At 35.3% G+C, this 18041-nt stretch overlaps 1 protein-coding gene and 1 pseudogene across 1 annotated transcript; both read right to left on the bottom strand.

Annotated features, from left to right (window-relative positions):
• Positions 1 to 1020: 1020 nt before the first annotated feature.
• Positions 1021 to 11181, bottom strand: LOC114743799 (nudix hydrolase 18, mitochondrial-like; annotated as a pseudogene).
• On the bottom strand, positions 7949 to 14230 carry LOC114743798 (condensin complex subunit 3-like). Its single transcript, XM_028932011.1, has 12 exons — positions 13566 to 14230; positions 13045 to 13248; positions 12733 to 12878; positions 12205 to 12473; positions 11761 to 11858; positions 11073 to 11220; positions 10553 to 10983; positions 9808 to 10319; positions 9648 to 9708; positions 9285 to 9533; positions 8599 to 8860; positions 7949 to 8324 (listed from the first exon to the last, which is right to left on the bottom strand). The coding sequence occupies exons 1-12, from the start codon at positions 13935 to 13937 to the stop codon at positions 7993 to 7995; spliced, it is 3084 nt and encodes a 1027-aa protein (XP_028787844.1). The 5' UTR covers positions 13938 to 14230; the 3' UTR covers positions 7949 to 7992.
• Between the last annotated feature and the right edge of the window lie 3811 nt (positions 14231 to 18041).

Here is an 18041-nt window from a genome sequence, read left to right as displayed (position 1 = left end):
CATATGGATACTTAGCCACATGCGGGAAGTGGAGAGGAAGAACTGAAGAAGAGTGACTCTCTGTCAAAAAAGCAGTGAGAGACAGAAGGGGAAAGTGTTACTTTCAGGTTTGTCTTAATGAATTTATGATGCCTTGTCTTTGTAACATGCATGTTGGGCTATATGCTGGCCTTTTATGTTCGGGCAATGTCAATGCCACGCACTAAATTTGTGTTATAATTTCAAAAAGTTTGACCCTAAAACGTCAGAGGAGGTTTATTCACAAATGTGAAAAATCATCATACCTGCAATGTGCATTGCACAGCGATATTTAAATTTTAAAGACCAAAAACTGCTCAGTTTTAGAAAACCATGCAATAGTGAACAAGAAGCCTTCCATATGACCTGTACATTTTAAAATTAAAATTCCATATTGAGGAAAAACAGAGAACATCGTTTACACATTATAGTCCATAATTGTGGGAAGTCCGAAAGATATATAGGGTAGACTAGACGCAATAGTTAGATAGCAAGCAAAAGCAAATTGTGAAATGTGACCTGTGAGGCTGAAAGGGTCAAATTGTGGCTTGTGGCTTAACTTAAGGCCTTACGCAAACACAATGCCCATAATACTTGACAATAGTGTTGGGCCTTTAGTTTCTGGGCGAGCCTCCTTCAAAGAGACCAGTAAATAAAAAGAGAATTACTGTGAGATAAAAAAAAAATAATTATTAAAAAAATCCCAATAACAAGTGAGTGGTTGAAATATGTTGTCAATTCTTGCTCTGAAACTTGTCATTACAAGCTATTTAATTGCTATAATACTTTTTAATGAACGTGTCCCTTCTTTAAAATCTTATTGCAATTCTCCCATAAATAAATAGTTATCTTAATAGTTAATGATCCATTTATTATGTCATGACATCTGTTTTGAATATATTTGTTTATTTGAGGAGCTGAGAGCATTTTCTCCTTTCTCCTAAGAGGGGATACCAATAAGAAAACAGACAAGGTAGAAAACATTTTTGAGTGGACTTCTAGTTGCACGCAGAACCAAAAGTGGCAAATCAAGAGAAGTTTAGCGAGGTATAACGACGCCAATGGGTTGAACAGGTTTCTAAAGTCCAACCACTTCGATGCACTTACTGGGTCAATTACAGTGAAGAAGCTTATCCAAAAGTTAGAAAACATCCTTGAGTGGACTTGTAGTTGCACGCAGAACCAAAAGAGGCAAATCAAGTTACAAGAGAAGCTTAGCGAGGCATAACAAGGCCGATGAGCTGACCAGGTTTCTGAAGTCCAACCACTTCCATGCACTTACTGGGTCAATTACAGCGCCGTCAACAAGTTGCGGGTTCTTTTTTCCCCACCCACAGCACATTCTCGAGCTGAAGGTACCAAACTTGAAAACTAACAGTAACTTGGGGAACAGGTACATTGAACGTAAAATTGTTTATACAAATGGAATTGACAATTCCCTTCCCTACTAATTCCGCAGCTGATTTCCTTCCAGGCAAAGCCAAAAAAAAAAAAAAAACAGCTCTATCCATCCCCTCCACGAAACTCACTTATTTACAACTCAGATGTGAATTGTGACACAGCTTTGAGACGATCGACGAGTCTGTCTAATGCATCTTTCATCCACCAATGCCTACAAACTTGTCTTGCCTCTGCCACGCTCATCTACACAAACCGTAACAAATTCAATCAAAGTTGTCTCATTCACAGTTCAGAAAACAGTTTAATTAGGATAATCCCAATTGAAATCAAGTTCCCAGTTCATACCCATATTCTTTCACGGACGTTTTGCTCTGGCCAGAACTCTAGTTGTTCTTGAACCAGAAGAGGAAACATGTAGCCTTCATAGAATGAGTCATGAGTTTTGCTCTTGAAACTCCATTTCCCCAATTTACCCTGCTCCAAACAGAACATGACAATACAAAACACAGCATTTCAATTTGCTGAAATAGGGACCTTAATGGATATTATATTAATACGTGAAGGTAAGCATTTAGAGCAAATGGTGTTACCCCAACAATGCCTCGCACACCAGCTTCTTCTATGGTCTCTCGCAAAGCTGCCTCCTTTTGGATTCGTCGAGTTCCCAGCCTCCCTGTTTTGGGTCAACCAAAGGGTATTTTTAATAAATAATAATTCATATAGAATCTATTATTGTGCTGTGCCTCTTTGGGTGTGCTTTATTGACTCATATTTCCCTTACCTTTGGAAATAGCATTCCATTGCCTTTCTGTGAACTGATAACCAGAACTTCTAATTCTAACTCTTCTGACTCCTTCAAACAAGCTTCTTCCCCGAATTTATATCTGTACGGTATACACCTGCATCATTATGTCGTAAGTACATCGGTTAGAAACTTCATAACCATTACCCTTCTTCCTTCAGTTTCTTATGTGTTCTAACAAAATGGTAAGAGAACCCAGGTTTCCCAGATAACAACAGGAACTAAAGAAACTAAAAAAGATCTTGTTTTTTCACAGAAAGAGACCATCCTCCCCCCCCCCCGCCCCCGGAGTAAAGCTTGAAACTGTAATGGGAACCTTAGATTGTGTCGAGAGATCGTGTGAATGAGAGAAAGAGACGAACCCGACGACTTGACGACGGCCTTTTCTGTAACGCTGCAATTGCCGGCCGGTGCGAGAGACTAATGCAACAGCATTTTCTTGGGAAACCAAAGTCACCATTCTTGAGGGATCTGTGAAGAGAACTTGCAAAGAAACGAGAAACACAAGGGGACTGAAATTACAGAAGCAGAGAAAGCCAAGTGTTTTTAGTGTGTTGCGTGGGGATGATTGGCGAAGAAAATCACGATGATGGTGAACAAGCGAGGGAATTGGGATTGAAGAAAGGGAGAAAGAAAAGAAGCATATTTAAAGGGCTGGAGTGGGGCGACGTCAGCTTCGAGGTAGACACGTGTGAATGACGTGTCACGTGAGTCCGTATGTGGCTGTCTCTATCGATCTCTAGCCTCTTTGGGGTGGTGCCGCAAAGTCGATCATTTTTTTCCCTTTCTGCGGAATTAAAAAAAAAAAAATTTAAAGATTAAAAAAAGCTAGGAAAAATTGCAAATAAAGACTTCTTAATATGTAAACTTGCGATTTGAAACTCTCAATTTAAAAAATAGTAAATAAGAACTCGGTCCCACTTTTGTAAATATGAAATTGTGCTAAAATGTCTGAAATGCCCCTCAACCAAATGACAAGTTGACTATGGAAAATAACAAGTTCACTTTATCGAAAGACAATTTCAATAGACCAAATCACAAGTTGGCTGAAGGTATGCCAAATGACGAGTTGACTATGAAAAATGACAAGTTCACTTTAATGAATGACAATTTCAATGGACTAAATCACAATTTGGCTAAGCGATATTTTAAACATTTCACTTACACTTCATATTCACAAAGGCAGGACCTGATCCTTATTTACTACTCCCTCCGTTCCTTATTATAAGAGACAAATAACTAAATTACGTTGATCAAAAAAACAGTTAAAATTAGTTGAGGACAATTAATGTGTAAAAAGTATAATGTTTTTTCCAACAACGCCCCTATTAATAAGGAGAGAGAGTATGAGAGAGAATAATTAAATTATTAAAAGAAAGAGAAGTAAAAGGGAGAGAGAATATGGGTTGGAGACAAAATAAATAGGGGTAAAATAGGAAATCAATACAAAAAACTAGAGACAACTTTTAAGTGTCTCTTATATATGGGAACATGCTATAAGCATCAAATGTCTCCTATAATAAGGAACGGAGGGAGTATTTTCTAAATTTAGAATCCAAAATTATAATTTTACATATTAGGAGGTCTTTATTTATAATTTTCTCAAAAAACTTAGAAGTTGTTGGACAAAAAGAGGGAAAAACTGCTTAAAGCTTCTTTCAAAGACTAATTTACCAAGCTTATCCGAAAGAGGGGCTAAAAATAGCAAGGCTTATCTTAAAGGTTACTTTCACTCTTTCACTCTTCAGTGCATTATACCTCTTGGAATTATCAGAGTTTTTCCTTATTAATTTATTATACTATACAAGAAATAAAAGTTCGAAGATATTGAAAGTCAAACTTTTGGACAACAAGTGGTTATGGCACACTGTATTTGCTTCTTTTAATCCGATGAGAAGTGACTTTTATAAGATTCATGGAGGCCTAAGTTCAATTCATGTTCCTTGTCCTTTTAATTCTTTGTTCTTCTATGGAGCTTTCATATAATTAAAAAACGGAGTAATTTAAAAAAACCTTATGTTTTTATAGCAAAATATTCCGGAGTATCCATTTGATGTGAAACCTTATCTGCCAAAAAATGCGAAGGAATCAGGTCAAAAAATAGCAATAAACATCTTATCTATAATTTAAAAAAAAAAAAGCGATTAAATTGGATGAATGACATTATATTACGATGATTTTGAGGCTTTTTTCCCCATCATTTTGAGGCTTCTAAATAAAAATACCTAATAAACTGCGTAGGCATTGGCCTTAATATTAGAATAAAATTATAACTATTAATTCGGTGGTATTTTATTTTTTACTGGCCAAATAATTTAGGATGTAGCATTTTATTGCATCACTTCAACAATTCTTTTTTATTTATTAGTACTCCCTCTAATCTTAAATATAATATCTTTTTTAGTTAAAACAATCTTATATTTAGGACTGAAAAAGTATCATTTAGTTAAAAATTAAAACCTTCAAAATCGTGCAATGTCATCAATCTTTAAAAGGGGTGTTGAGGAATGAATTAAATGTTATAGCAATTAATCGTGATGTAACTTTTAATAATTAAATTAATATCAAGCATGAATCTACAAGTCTTCAACTTTGCAACGCAAGCTAACCAAATTCAATTCTGAATTTAATAAGCACAACACATTAGATTCATGTCCCGTCCATTTTGTAGTACATTTTAATAGGTTAACTTAAAAAATGTGTGTATGGTCACCCACCAAAGAGCCCACCTTTCTAGAAATATTTATAAAAAAATAATTTTGGGTGGCAAAAAAAAAAAAAAAAGACTTCATTTTCAACTCTATCATATTATTGGTGAAGCGTGCATGTTGCTTTATGAGGTTGTCATATTTGGAATTTATTTTTTTATGTTATAAAATTAAAATGCTTAAATTATATTTTGAAATTTTGGACAAGAGTCCTTTAAAAATTTTATTAGTGAGAAAAATTCAAATCAAAATACTATATCAAAAATTTATAAAGTACTAATACTTTCTATATATAAAAATTTATCAGATCATATACCTTTTTTTTCCACCAGAAATCATGTATTACCTCCGGTCCTAATTATAAGAACTAATTAACTAATTTGAGGAGATTAAATAAATAAGTTAAGTTAATTGTTTGTAACAAATAGGTATTGTCTTTCCTAAAATATCCTTACTAATAAAATGTATTGATAAGAACTACCATTGTTAGAAAGATTACTTTAGAAAAAAATATATAAATATGATAGATAAAGTGAACTGGGATCTTATATTTAGAATCAAAATAAAAGTTACAAAATATCTTATATTAAGTAGGTAGTATTTCTTTTTAAGTTCTGTTGTTTTGCTCAATGTGTGACTCGTGTTGAAACATGAATGGTGGAAAACCTGGAAGTGACTAAAATAATATTTGTAATCTAACCATGTCGGCCCACCGTTGGTTTGTCTTTGAATTTTACGTGCTCTTTATTTTTATATGCTTTATTTGTGACATAATTTTAGGAAAAAATTATTGCTGCTGAGTTTCCTAGAAGTTCTGTTCAATTGCTCATCATTGACTTTAATATGGGAACCTCGCCGAAATTTACTACTTTTTCCGCAGTTTTATATTTTAACTTATCACATTGTTGCTGCTGTTTAATACTATAATATTTTAAATTATCATAAAGTTTCTATGGTTTAATACGTCATTATGATCATAATGATAGTGAAAGAAAGATATTTCAAAGTAAATTAATTGTTATTGAAAAAAATGCAAAAGTTATTTTAAATTGTTGATTAATTTCTAAACCATCCATTGATTTTTTTTCCGAATGTTTTACCCTCGACATTGTTACTTGATATGTCACTTCAATCTCACTTAAAACCAAACGTTACATAAAATATATATATATATATAATTTCATACAAATATAAAGCATAAGTCATCCTTAAGATTGAAATACACATAAAATTGATAAATTTTTACAGGAAATCATAATTTTTTTTAAAAAAAAGGTGCACATTTTAAGTTTTATACAAAAATTATTTTTCTGTTCGATCATTGGTCATGCATAGACAAATCATAGTTAAAATTAAATGAGTTTTCTTATATCCGCACAAAGTTGAAAACAAGTTCACGTCTCATAAATAACATATCTTTTTATAATTTTTACACACGCAGCAGGTTTATTACTTAATTAATTTATGCAAATAAGCTGAGTCAAATTAAATTAAGGAATAAGAAGAATAAAGGCAGCTCAAAAAATATGTTCCATGGAGGCTCCATTTTTAGAACTTGCTTGGCTTGGAGGCACGCACGACAGAGAGAGACAAAAATTAGCGGTAGATTAGGTTAACCTAAGTTTTCAGTGTGGACGCAAACAAAGACGTAGGCTTTGATGATTGTAGGTGTGGCTCTGGGCGGTTTCCTTTTATTGAAATCGCGTCTTTATTTATTCATCTCATTTCTTTTGTTTTTACTTGCTCTTAGTTTTTGACTTTTTCGTCAAATCTCAAAAATCACAACAAAAGGTGACAACGATTGGACCACATAAGAACACATTATTGCCTTTATTAACCGTCCATTTTAGATACTACTTCCGGTCATAATTATAAGAGCCAGTTGACTAATTTGAGAAGATTAAGAAATTTAGTTAAGTTAGTTATTTGTAATGAATAAGTATTATTTTTCCTAAAATATCCTTACTAATCAATTTTATTATCTAGAATTATCATTATTAGAATTACTATTTTGGAAAAAGTAGATAAATATGAGAGACAAAGTGGATTGGAGTCTTATATTTAAGATCAAAATAAAAGTCAAACAGGATTTTATATAAAGGACCGGAGGTAGTATAAATTAACCGTCCATCTTGTAACAACTAATGCTATAATTATTATCCTCGACGTTTTGGCCTCACAGCAAGGGATTTGGTTTGCTTTCATTTTTCACTGCCTTAATGAGGGAAAAAAAAACTGATTAGAATGCTTTTGTTAATTATGTTATAGTTATTGGATTCAGGCCAATACTTAAAATCTCGTCGGAAAAAAAAGCGCCCATACTTAAAATAATTTTTCATTCCTTCTGTTGCAAATTAAGTTGTTAGGTTAATGAGTATTTTTTTTTAATCAAGCTGATTGATTTAGTTAAACCAATAGAAACTTTTCTTGCAAATAACAAATTCTGCGCCCCCAGGACTAATTCAATTGATAAAAAATTTATAAAATGTAGGTAAGGAATCGCACTCAAATCATTGATGTACTTAAAAAACTCAGTTTAATTGAACCTTCCAGTCTTCCACTTAGATTTTACACTTAAATATTCATTCATTCAATAATAACCACTACATGTAACATTGATTTTGATGACTAATTTTTTTCTCAGTATAGTGCGAGTGGGTGTTGTGCTCACCAAATCTACATTTTTCCCCTCTAGAAACAACTGCTTTTTTCCCCTACCACTCTTCTAGAAATAGTGTCTTTGACAATTTGCTCTTCGTTCATCAGTCATGCCATTAATCGTGAAAAATGGAAATGGGATGGGCAATATAGCAGAAATTGCGAACCACCTCATGATAGCATTTACAATCTCACTTCCACCCAGTGCAACACTATTTTACTAAACCACAAGTTGTAAAGCAGACAACTTGTTGAAGCAAACTTGTACAAACTTGAGAATATTACTAATGCACTCTACAATACAAAATACCTGCAATCTAAACCTCATGCTATGTTACAACTCACAACAAACATCTATATATGTTAAGGAAAAGACGGGGCAATTGCCCTCAGGAAATACCTTGTCTAGTGAATGGATTCATCAGAATCTTCTTCAGATGTCACATTAGACTGTTCAGCCATTTGGTCTTCAATTTCATGGTCTTCTATTACTGAGGCACACATCTTGGTCAACGCCGCAGTTTTGCTTGCTCTCTGCGACCGACTGTATGCCGTGTGATGGGCGGTGATAGGAACTGCAGATGCGGGTGAGACTTCTTCTTCATCCTCCGAAGAGTCTTGCTCAATCCTCACTTTTCTTCTGGAACGTGTTGTTCTGGTTGTTGGGCGCGTGGCTGGTGTTTGTGGCATTGCAATGGGCCCCGCAAGATCTAGATCGAACTCAACTTCCAATTTCCCTTCAATAAATTAAGTGGGAGAATCAGCACGTTACCAACACGGAAGCAAATATGTTACGTACTAAATTAAGTGGTCAGTATGAAGCTTAGCTTCATTTTGTAAGAAAATCAAAAGGTTCATGAGGAATATAATTGTTAGATGTGCAAGATTAAGATCAGGACCAGCATGCTAATAAGACATAGTCACTACTTCCAACAGCATTCACTGTTTTAAATCGGATTAGTCAATAAAGGTAAACTAAAGCGTTGGTGCAAGAGAAAACTTGAGTATTACCCAAAATGAGATTAGCTTCGACTTGCGACAATTCTTCATCTGGTTGTTTATCTAGTGTCATGAGACGTTCCGCCATACGCTTCAATTCTTTTACGAGATCTTTCTCTGACAATGCATTTTCAACCACAAGACTTAAAAGCATCCTCATGAACTTTATTGGCCCTTGTTCCGATATCCGGAAGCGAAGCATGACGAGCGTTCTAGCTAATGCCGACACATATGACTTCTCAGCAGCTGTCTTCTTCGAGGGAAAGCTTGCCACCTCAACAAAGGAAGTAGAGGGTAAGAAGAAAAGAAGAAATGAAAAAGGGAGAGCATCGTTAATTGATGTAGGATCGTGCAACGTAGTTCTTGACTTTTGAACGAAAACGCAGATGATTACAAACATTCAATTGGGAATGACACAACTAAGCAGTTCTCGGCAATTATGTGATGCAGCGATCCTTTTCCTTGTTTTTTTTCTTTCAGTTGGGGGGGGGGGGGGCGCCAAAGCAGGGATCTTTTTCATGTATATTCACCATAAGGATTAATGACTACGTTACATGATAGCCTAATAATTGCCAGCTAAGTCCTAGAAAGGTGAAAGTGAAATCAGGGAAGTACCACGGTTAGTCAAGGGGGGGGAAAAACCAAGAAGAGAAAGCTTTGGCATAACTCAAACCAACTTAGAATTCGCTTGAGGGTACCTCAATGGCTATGCGTATTGCAAGCCCCTCTTCATCACACTCGAAAGGAACTTCTGTAGTATTATTTTCACACTCTGGTTGAGTTTCTTCGGTGTACAGAGGGAGCTGTATCATCTGCAGCATAAATCGGGAAGCTTGAACTGCACGTTTCCGCATCTGAGACACCATAAAAGTAGAACCTCCAGAGTTGCCATCAATTCCTGGCCACATTTTCCGCATGACCGGAATGAAAGCTTTGGATGTGCACTTCTGTACTTATGCAGAATGCAGGTGAAACAATTAGGGCCTTGGATTGGCCAAGCAAAAAAACAATAACGACTGCAAACAAAAGACACATTTTGACGTGATAACAGCAATGCTTGCCTTGTGATTGGCCGAGAGACATGGATAATGCTCAAAAAAGACAGAAAGACACTGCTTCATCCTGGTCCAACAGTGAAAGAGTCAATGTTAATTAGCTCCCACTACAAGACAACAAAATTAGAATGTGGGAGGAAAAAATTGTTAATGGCGCACAAACTACCTCTGTGATTCTGTTTCATCGCTAAAAAACAAGGTAATGAGCTTCGATAAAAGCACAGGATGCAAAGAAGCCGGTATGCTTGGATAATGCTGACTTAGGAGAAGTATTTTCGCAAACCCCTCTCCGACAACAGCTTGAACGCACTCATCTTCATTACAATTCGAAAGATTGCCCCAGTCATCTTTTTCAAACCCACCATATAAGAGATCAAGCAGTCCAACATTTAGATCGCCTTCTAAATCAGAAAAGTTCACAGGACTGAAAATATTCTTGTCAAACTGGATTTGGCTTGCATTGTCGTGCATCAGCACCCTGTCAACTTCTTGAGGACCATGCCACATCCCAAGATCGAATAATGCTTTGCACGCCTCTATGCTAATTGGGTGTGGTCCTTTAATGTACGAAACCCTCAGTTGCTTTACAAGTTCTTCACTTGGCATCCGCTCCAGCAAACCAAAAAGACCAAGACATCTGATGGCAACCCTCTGCACATCTAAGTGAGCATGTTTTGCCTGCATTTTTCAAATTAGAAGATAGTTATCAGTGCCATCCACCAAGCTTCTGATCAACATTTAATATTGTTGTTATGGTTCATGGATTTCCTTCATCCGTAAGAACACAAGTAAAAGAAATGCTGAAATGAGTAAGGAACCCTCCAATGTCCCAATTTTTCAAAGATCATAAGTTTTATTAATGGAAAAGGAAAAATAAAAGGAAGGAAGCTAAATGAGGAAAACTCGGTTACCCCTGGAAGTAATAAAGACTGCAATAGCTCAATAGCCTTGCCCTGAACATAGCGGAATGACGTCACATTTTTCAGCAAAAGGCCAGTAAGCGAAAGACTGTGTATCCACTGCACACAATCTGCTGTTCTCTCCCTGCAAGGTTGAGCTAGCTCTTCTATGATTGCAAGAACGACTTCTTCAAATTCACCAGGAGCAGCATGAACTTTCTTTGCTAAACTGGCTATGGCTTCGGCCCAATCATTGTCTCCCCCAAAATTTAACCCGTCTCCTATAACAATCACATTCCCTTCATCATCATCCTCATGTTCAAGAGGCTTGCGCATCAGTTCCTGCAGAAATGCACTAGCAACCTTTCTATTTGTAGCATCAGAAAAATCGAACATTGTACCAAGCAAAAGTAGCTGTCTGCAAGCGAAGCGATGGTTTGATCCTGTGAATATCATATTTCAGATCATTTCAGCATGCAACGAAGAGTTGAATGCATCATACTAGTGCTTCAACCACGTAAACTATACCTACCAGCATCACTGTGAGCTCTGACTAACTCTATGTAATCATTAACTGTTGCAGGAAGAATTTTTTCCAGAAGGTCATTTTTATCTGATGCTTCTGCTGCATATACCTCTGCTTCTGTGCCCGTTGTAGAAGCAGCTTCAGAGCCTTTGGCCTATTATGGTTCATGTTTAAATCGTTACTAGCTAGGAAAAGAAAATTGCAGCTCTAGTATTGCAAGTAAAATGACTATATAGTTCAGTAACTAGTACAAGTCAAAAACAAGAGAGAGCAAATGAACCCGCCAAAATTTTTATCGACCAAAACAATCTGACTTTATTGCTCTAGATATACCTACTACACTTGGATAAACATGCTAGTAATATATGAAATGCTAAGAGTCCTATAGATGTCAGACTGAAATGTGTAAAATGCACAAGAAAAGAAAGAAGGGTCGCTACATACTCAGGTGAAACAACAATTTGCAGAAGGGACTAGACTTTAGCACAGAGATTAACACCTCTCTCAGTGAATTCTCAAACAAAATTATGACGTGCAAAAAATCCTTTAACAAGCCAATCGTGTTAAGTTGAGCGGTAAGAACTTTATGGTTATTTATCAAAATAAAATGATGTCAGACTATGCCTCCACTTCTTTCTTTGAGCTTATAAAGAACTAAAGGTAAAGAAATAAGGGATACAGATATACCACTCACATGTGCTTCTGACTGCAAATGCTTGCATACAATTCTCCAGTAAAGTGCCACCTCTGCTTCCATCAGCTTAATATTTGGCGGGCAATGGACTCCGCTCCCTGCAGAAGATAGAGAAGCAATGAAGACACCGTACAACAGCTAAACAGGATTTCAGTATTGTTCTGTTAAGCTTAGCAGTTAAATATATCACAGGCAGGCTCTACACTAGTATTAGGGAAACTAAATCAACAGAGGCCTGTCTACCATTTTTTGTTGATTTCGTGACAAAGCATTAATCTCAAACATCAGAGATAATTTCATTTCAAATCGTATTATCTTACGTATATGTGTTCACCACCATAATCAGCACGTCTTCCCAAACAACAAACATGTTTTAAATAATCGAACCAGGTAGCAAGAATAATTGGCGAAACATGTATAAGAATATCAAGAAGCATGGCTAACCTTGTGTATTGACATTGTTTGAGGATATATACTGCTGAATGCTGGAACCACTTTCCAATTTTAGGAAACCAGCTTTTAGAAGCGCCTCAATAACCGACTCGCTAACAGATTCATAGGTCTCAACATCAAGATATTTGAGAAGTTCAAAAGGATCACCATTGCAGCACTTCGAAAGCCATTCATCTTTCATTAGTTTGAAACATTCCTTTGAGACAACACTAGAACGGTCAGCCAGTCCTCTCCGAAGAATTAATGTCCTCAGTTTGATGCTGCAGAGAAAAAAATCAACAAAATGTTAAAAAAAAGAAGAGGACAGATTGCAATTGCGACAATAAAACATCCACTCTAGTGACATAAAGTACAGGATATACAAAATGAAAGAACCGAAATGAAATCATGCTGATAATGTTCACTATTTATAATCTCGAATTGTTAAAAGCAGATAAAAAGTTTTGCGAGGGGTAAACAGAAGAGAGGTACAGGGAGGAAGGAGAGGGGATTATTTTTACTTTACTGCGCCACGCTTACCTTAGGCTTTGAAGAGGAAATTTATTAGCAAGAACACAGTATGCTGCCTTGCGTACAGACTCACTCACATCCAGGGTACAGTCAATGATCACTTGAGAGGTTGCACTAGAAGGAGGTAAAGATAACACAATCATTTTACGAACATCCTGCGCGGTTTACAACATAAATTATAGTAGAACAATGTTTCGTGCATTTCGTTGGCAACAAAAAAAAAAAAAAGGTTTCGTACATTTATGGGGGAATAGTGGAATACACCATTAATTATCACCAGCACCAGTTTACAGAGAGAGAAAAAAACCGCAGGATACTCACCGCATTCTGCTCCAATGGAAGCACCTCGAGAAACAAATCAAGGATATCTCGATTATCAGAGTCATTCACAAAGCGAGAAAGCGCCCTTACTGCAAATGTACGGACGAAAGGGATCTTGTCCCTTACCCGCAACTTCATGCATTCTATCACCTCATCCCATAGGTCATCACTCACTTCTGCATCGTCTGGCAACCGCAATATGACCTGCAAAGGTGTGTATTTAATATAACAAAACCAAAAGAAAGATACCAGAGCAAGCAGGAGGCACCTGTTGGATAAGTCCATTAATTACCCATGATAAGTTTTTCATAACGACTATTTTCCCCAGGTATCTGGATAATGAATGAACACCACTATTATTATTAGTTTTAAAAATGAATGAACACCACTTTTAAAAATGAACACCACTATTATTATTAGTATTCGTAAATGCAGTGTCAGTGTAAATCTCCACGATAAAATTCAGGAAAGCTAAGTTGAACTCTGAATTTCTCACAGAAGATAAGCATTACTATCCATACCTCAGAAACTATCTGACATGCTCGAAACCTCGCAGTCTTGTTGGCTGCTACGGCTGCAACCAATAGAAACTTGAGAAAATGGTCCAAGAATTCATCGTAAGTGGAATCATTCCCGTTGTCACGGACACTGGCGAAAACAGAGACAAATCGAACTACTCGTTCAGCGGAAGCAAGACGCTTCTGGAAATCGAAAAGAGGGATTAGGGCTGCGGAGAATGCAGAAAAGAAGTGGGGAAGGGAATGCGATTTCGAACGGAGAACGGAGAGCTCCTTGAGCTTTCGATTGTGAGTGGCGTACGAGGTCCGAGCCTCATCCAATATTTTAGCAAGTTTCTGTGTCAGATGCTTCTTCTCTTCGTCGGTGTCTCCCATCTCTCTGAGCTCTACGAAGTGGTTGGAGCGGTAGGATCTGAAGATTCAGAGCGTCGTTTGGTTTTTTGAATATGAGCGGGAAATGCATATATCAAATCAGTTTGGGCCCATTGCAGGCCCAATAAATGAATCTTAAACTTCTTGAAAGCCCATTAACGATTGGGCCCATTTTAGACCAATAAAATGGTGTTTCTCTTTTGTCATACGTTTTTCAATAACATTGGGCAACTATGGCCCAGAAAAATTAATCATTCAAATTTTGCTGAATTTTTAAGAGAATTATTATGTAAACTTCTTGATTAGGAAAATAGCGATTAAAGCTGTTAAAAACCTCAAGTCCCAGTAAGATTTAAAGAGGATTTTTGCCATATTTAGAAAATATAATGCACCTTGCTCCAGTAAAATTACCCCTTTTTCTTTCAATTTTGTAAATTAGCTGTGATTACCATATACTCCTCTGGTCCTAAATATAACATCCATTTTATGGGTCTTATATTTAGGATTGGAGGACTGGAGGAGTACATTTATATAAGCTGAATTTGATCGGAGATGGATCGAAGAAGCACACTATCTGATTTTAAGTAACAATGGGACCATCATAGTACAAAAAGCTTATCAAGAACTTATCAAATGGGTTGCTCTTTTTCCGCCTTTCTTTTGTCAAAAGTAGGCACTGGGATTGAACATCAAAATGCCCACTTATATCTACAAGGACATGAACTTACCTATATAAAAAGCTTGTGAAGAGCATGCATGCATACTTATTAGTTAGAGATTTATGGAATATGTTCTTTATTATAAGAACTAAAGAAGAAGACAAGTCGAGCAGGCATATACGATGCATGTTTAAGTGAGTGGTAATTATTATAAGAACTTTAAAGATTGAGATCTAGGGTTCATATGCATGTAAGTCTAATCGAAGGCCCTTGCCCCAAAGGGGGAAAAAAAAAAAAGAATAAAAATAAGAGCCTTTGGACGAATGGTCCAGGACTTCTGTGTACAGATTGGCTCATGGAATATGTTCGTTATTATCGTGACTGTTGGATAGGAAAAGGAGAAAAGAAAAGTGGGGTTTTGCAGAGAACAGATAGTGGTTTTGGACCATTCAAGTCCCATACTTTGAAACAGTAGTAAGCATGAAGCCACAATAACATGGTGTGATCTAGCCAGCCATCTAGGGTTAAGGCTGAGAATGACAAAAAGCCGTTTGGATGTTTTCAGGAAAGTTTCGCAAGATATATGTGTAACATTCGCAGGTTAAAGTCGCAAGATTGGTGGTTTCACTAATTTCAAACTATGAAAAAAAAATGTGTAGATCTGGCCTAGTAGTCCCGTACAAGGTAATTGTGAGTTGGGTTTATATATAAATTCAAAGTCTGTATGAAGAGTATAATAAGTTTGTGAGTTAGGAAATAATAATAATAATAATAATAATAATGACAGGGCTAGCCATGCTTCATGCTTCTATATGTGTTTTTTCCTGTCTTGGGCTGAAATTTAAAACCTACAATTTCTTGTATTGTTTCTCTCATTGACTGTATGTAAGCATTGGATTGGTCAATCTGTCCTAATCATCCATGAAATGTTAATTGTCACTAATGATGTAAGCATAATACATATTGTTATTTCCCCTGAATAAATAATAGACTTCCTTGAGGCATTTGAATCCATACATTGAGCCAGCTAGCTGATCACGCCTGAGATTCCAGGAATAATAAATACAGGGTCAACTTAATTATGGCATTCTTTTATGATAGATAAAACTGAATCTTTACAGTTTATACCACTGATTCATTGTAGGGTGTCTAATTAAATGCAGTTTCAACATAATTTAATTCATATTCTCAATATAAAAGCTAGTTACCTAATTTAAGTAGATTAAGAAAGTTTGTTAAATTAGTTATTTATAATAAATATGTGTTATTTTTCTTAAAATATCATTATTAATCATATATATTAGTTAGAACTGCCATTTAATAGAACCCTTAATATAACATGTGTAATTACTATAGGGACTATTTAAAAAAAAGATAGATATAAGAAATAAAATAGATCATATATAATCATATATTTAAAACCAAATTAAATGTCAAACCAGCTCTTATATTAAGTACCTGAGATGCTATGATTAATATGCATGGAATTGCACTTGCAGATAGCATATGGTGAAGTTGGTATGTGTGTAAGGTCGTATGTTTCTGTGGCATCCATCTGAATTCTGATAAAACAAGAGTATCATGCGACGTTAGACCCGCCGCGGCAAATGTATGACTCCGTCGTTTTTTAATCATAACAATTAACGATCAACTCTTCAACAACCATATATGGCTCTTAATTATCTCTTTCAAAGTACTGGTAATGAATTTAGTGGAGTTTAATTTACTGGGAATTTTCAATTAGCTTATTTTGATTTAAGAATATATGGTTATTATGGAACTTTAGGGACTCAATTGATAGTAATTTAGATTTTTAAAGTTAAATCAATAACTAAGATGAATTTAAGAGATCAAAAGTTTTGTTATCTCTTTAATTCGATTTATTTATCATCTTGGAAGATAAAATAGATACCAACATTGCCCATTGAATCATTGGAGAGTTTATGGGGAATTGTTAATTGTGATCGATCGTCAGTATATATAATTAATTAATTTCCAATATAATTACAAGTTGTGATAAAGATATTATGTTGCCTGTGAATAAACATATATCATGTGACGTCGTATTAGACGTAGCAGTTATTTCTTTTATGTTAGCTGTAAAATAGAGGATCCGAAGGTGATCATATACATTTTATTTTGGAAATTAATAATCAAAACATGCGTTTACTTATTGCATAGAGTTTAATTTGAAGAATAATTAAATTGCACAGTCTATAATAATCATTATTTTCAACAAAACCAACGTGCCATGTATATTATATAATCTCTATACACTATTCATGCATCTTCGAAGGAACTTTAAATTTTTTTTCATTGTTGAACTACTGTGTGGACTTGGGGATAGATAAATAGAGACGTGCAAGGTGATGTCACAGAGGCACAAAAGAATCTCTAGGAAGTCTTTTTCGTCATTAATCATTGTTATCTGCTAGAAAATCAACTGAATTAATAAACTTTTGCGAAATTACGACCTTTCGTGATTTTTTTTTCCCTTTGGTTTAATTGGATATGACTCTTCATGAGTCTCAAACTAACATTAGGTTTTTCTTCACTTAAAAATATCTCAAATGGTGAAGGGGAGAGACTTAACGACGCTGTGATGGTTTATTTTTTTTGAGCAAGAGATAACACTATTTTTAGGGGGTAAATACTAAACATCATGCAATTAACAATTAAGTACTCTTCTGGTCCTATTTATAAGGCACTTCCAGCATATTTCACATAGACCAAAAAAAACCTTGAAATGCATTAACTTTTTATTAAAATATAATAATTTTTCAATTTTACCTGTATTTAATATATACACATTTCAAATGAGATAACTACTTACACCATAATAAATAAAAGACAAAATAGTATATTCACATTAAAAATTTAATGAAGTGACTTATAAATATGACAACTTTTTTTCCCTCTGCTTTATAAATAGGACCAGAAGAGTATAATGACAAGGATACAAATGCTGGCCTAAAAAGTCTTTTTATACTGGTTAAAAATAGTTTTTACACTAATATAACTGCGGTTGTTGACTAGGGTAGAAAAAGTTAGATAAACAAAAAATAAAAATAAAAACTCTTCATTTTGGAAGTGTCTTCTAGCTATACGGATTGCTAATTTAATTTCCTTGTATAAAGTAAACAGTTTCAAATCTTATCTGCAAAATTGCTGCTAGACTATTTACATTTTCCACGTTATCCCCAGAGTATAACCAATATAAAAGCTTCACTTTCGAGATGCTTTTATATGCGAAGGAAGATATTAGGAAATGAGAAGGCAGGTAGGTGATAGTCAATTCCAGTTATTTATTCTTGCACAGGCAAACTAAAACACGAAAGATGTTTAATTTGTGAAGGGCTTGCGGCCAGAAGCAGAGTCCAGAAGAGCCACATAATTAATTATGTACTTTTATAGTGATTCCCATTTCCCATTTATATACTTATGTAAT

This window comes from Neltuma alba, unplaced genomic scaffold, assembly GCF_004799145.2.
Source record: "Neltuma alba isolate B1F8T4 unplaced genomic scaffold, ASM479914v2 tig00004132_pilon, whole genome shotgun sequence".
NCBI lineage: Eukaryota > Viridiplantae > Streptophyta > Magnoliopsida > Fabales > Fabaceae > Neltuma > Neltuma alba.
This window is presented reverse-complemented; position numbering and strand designations above follow the sequence as displayed.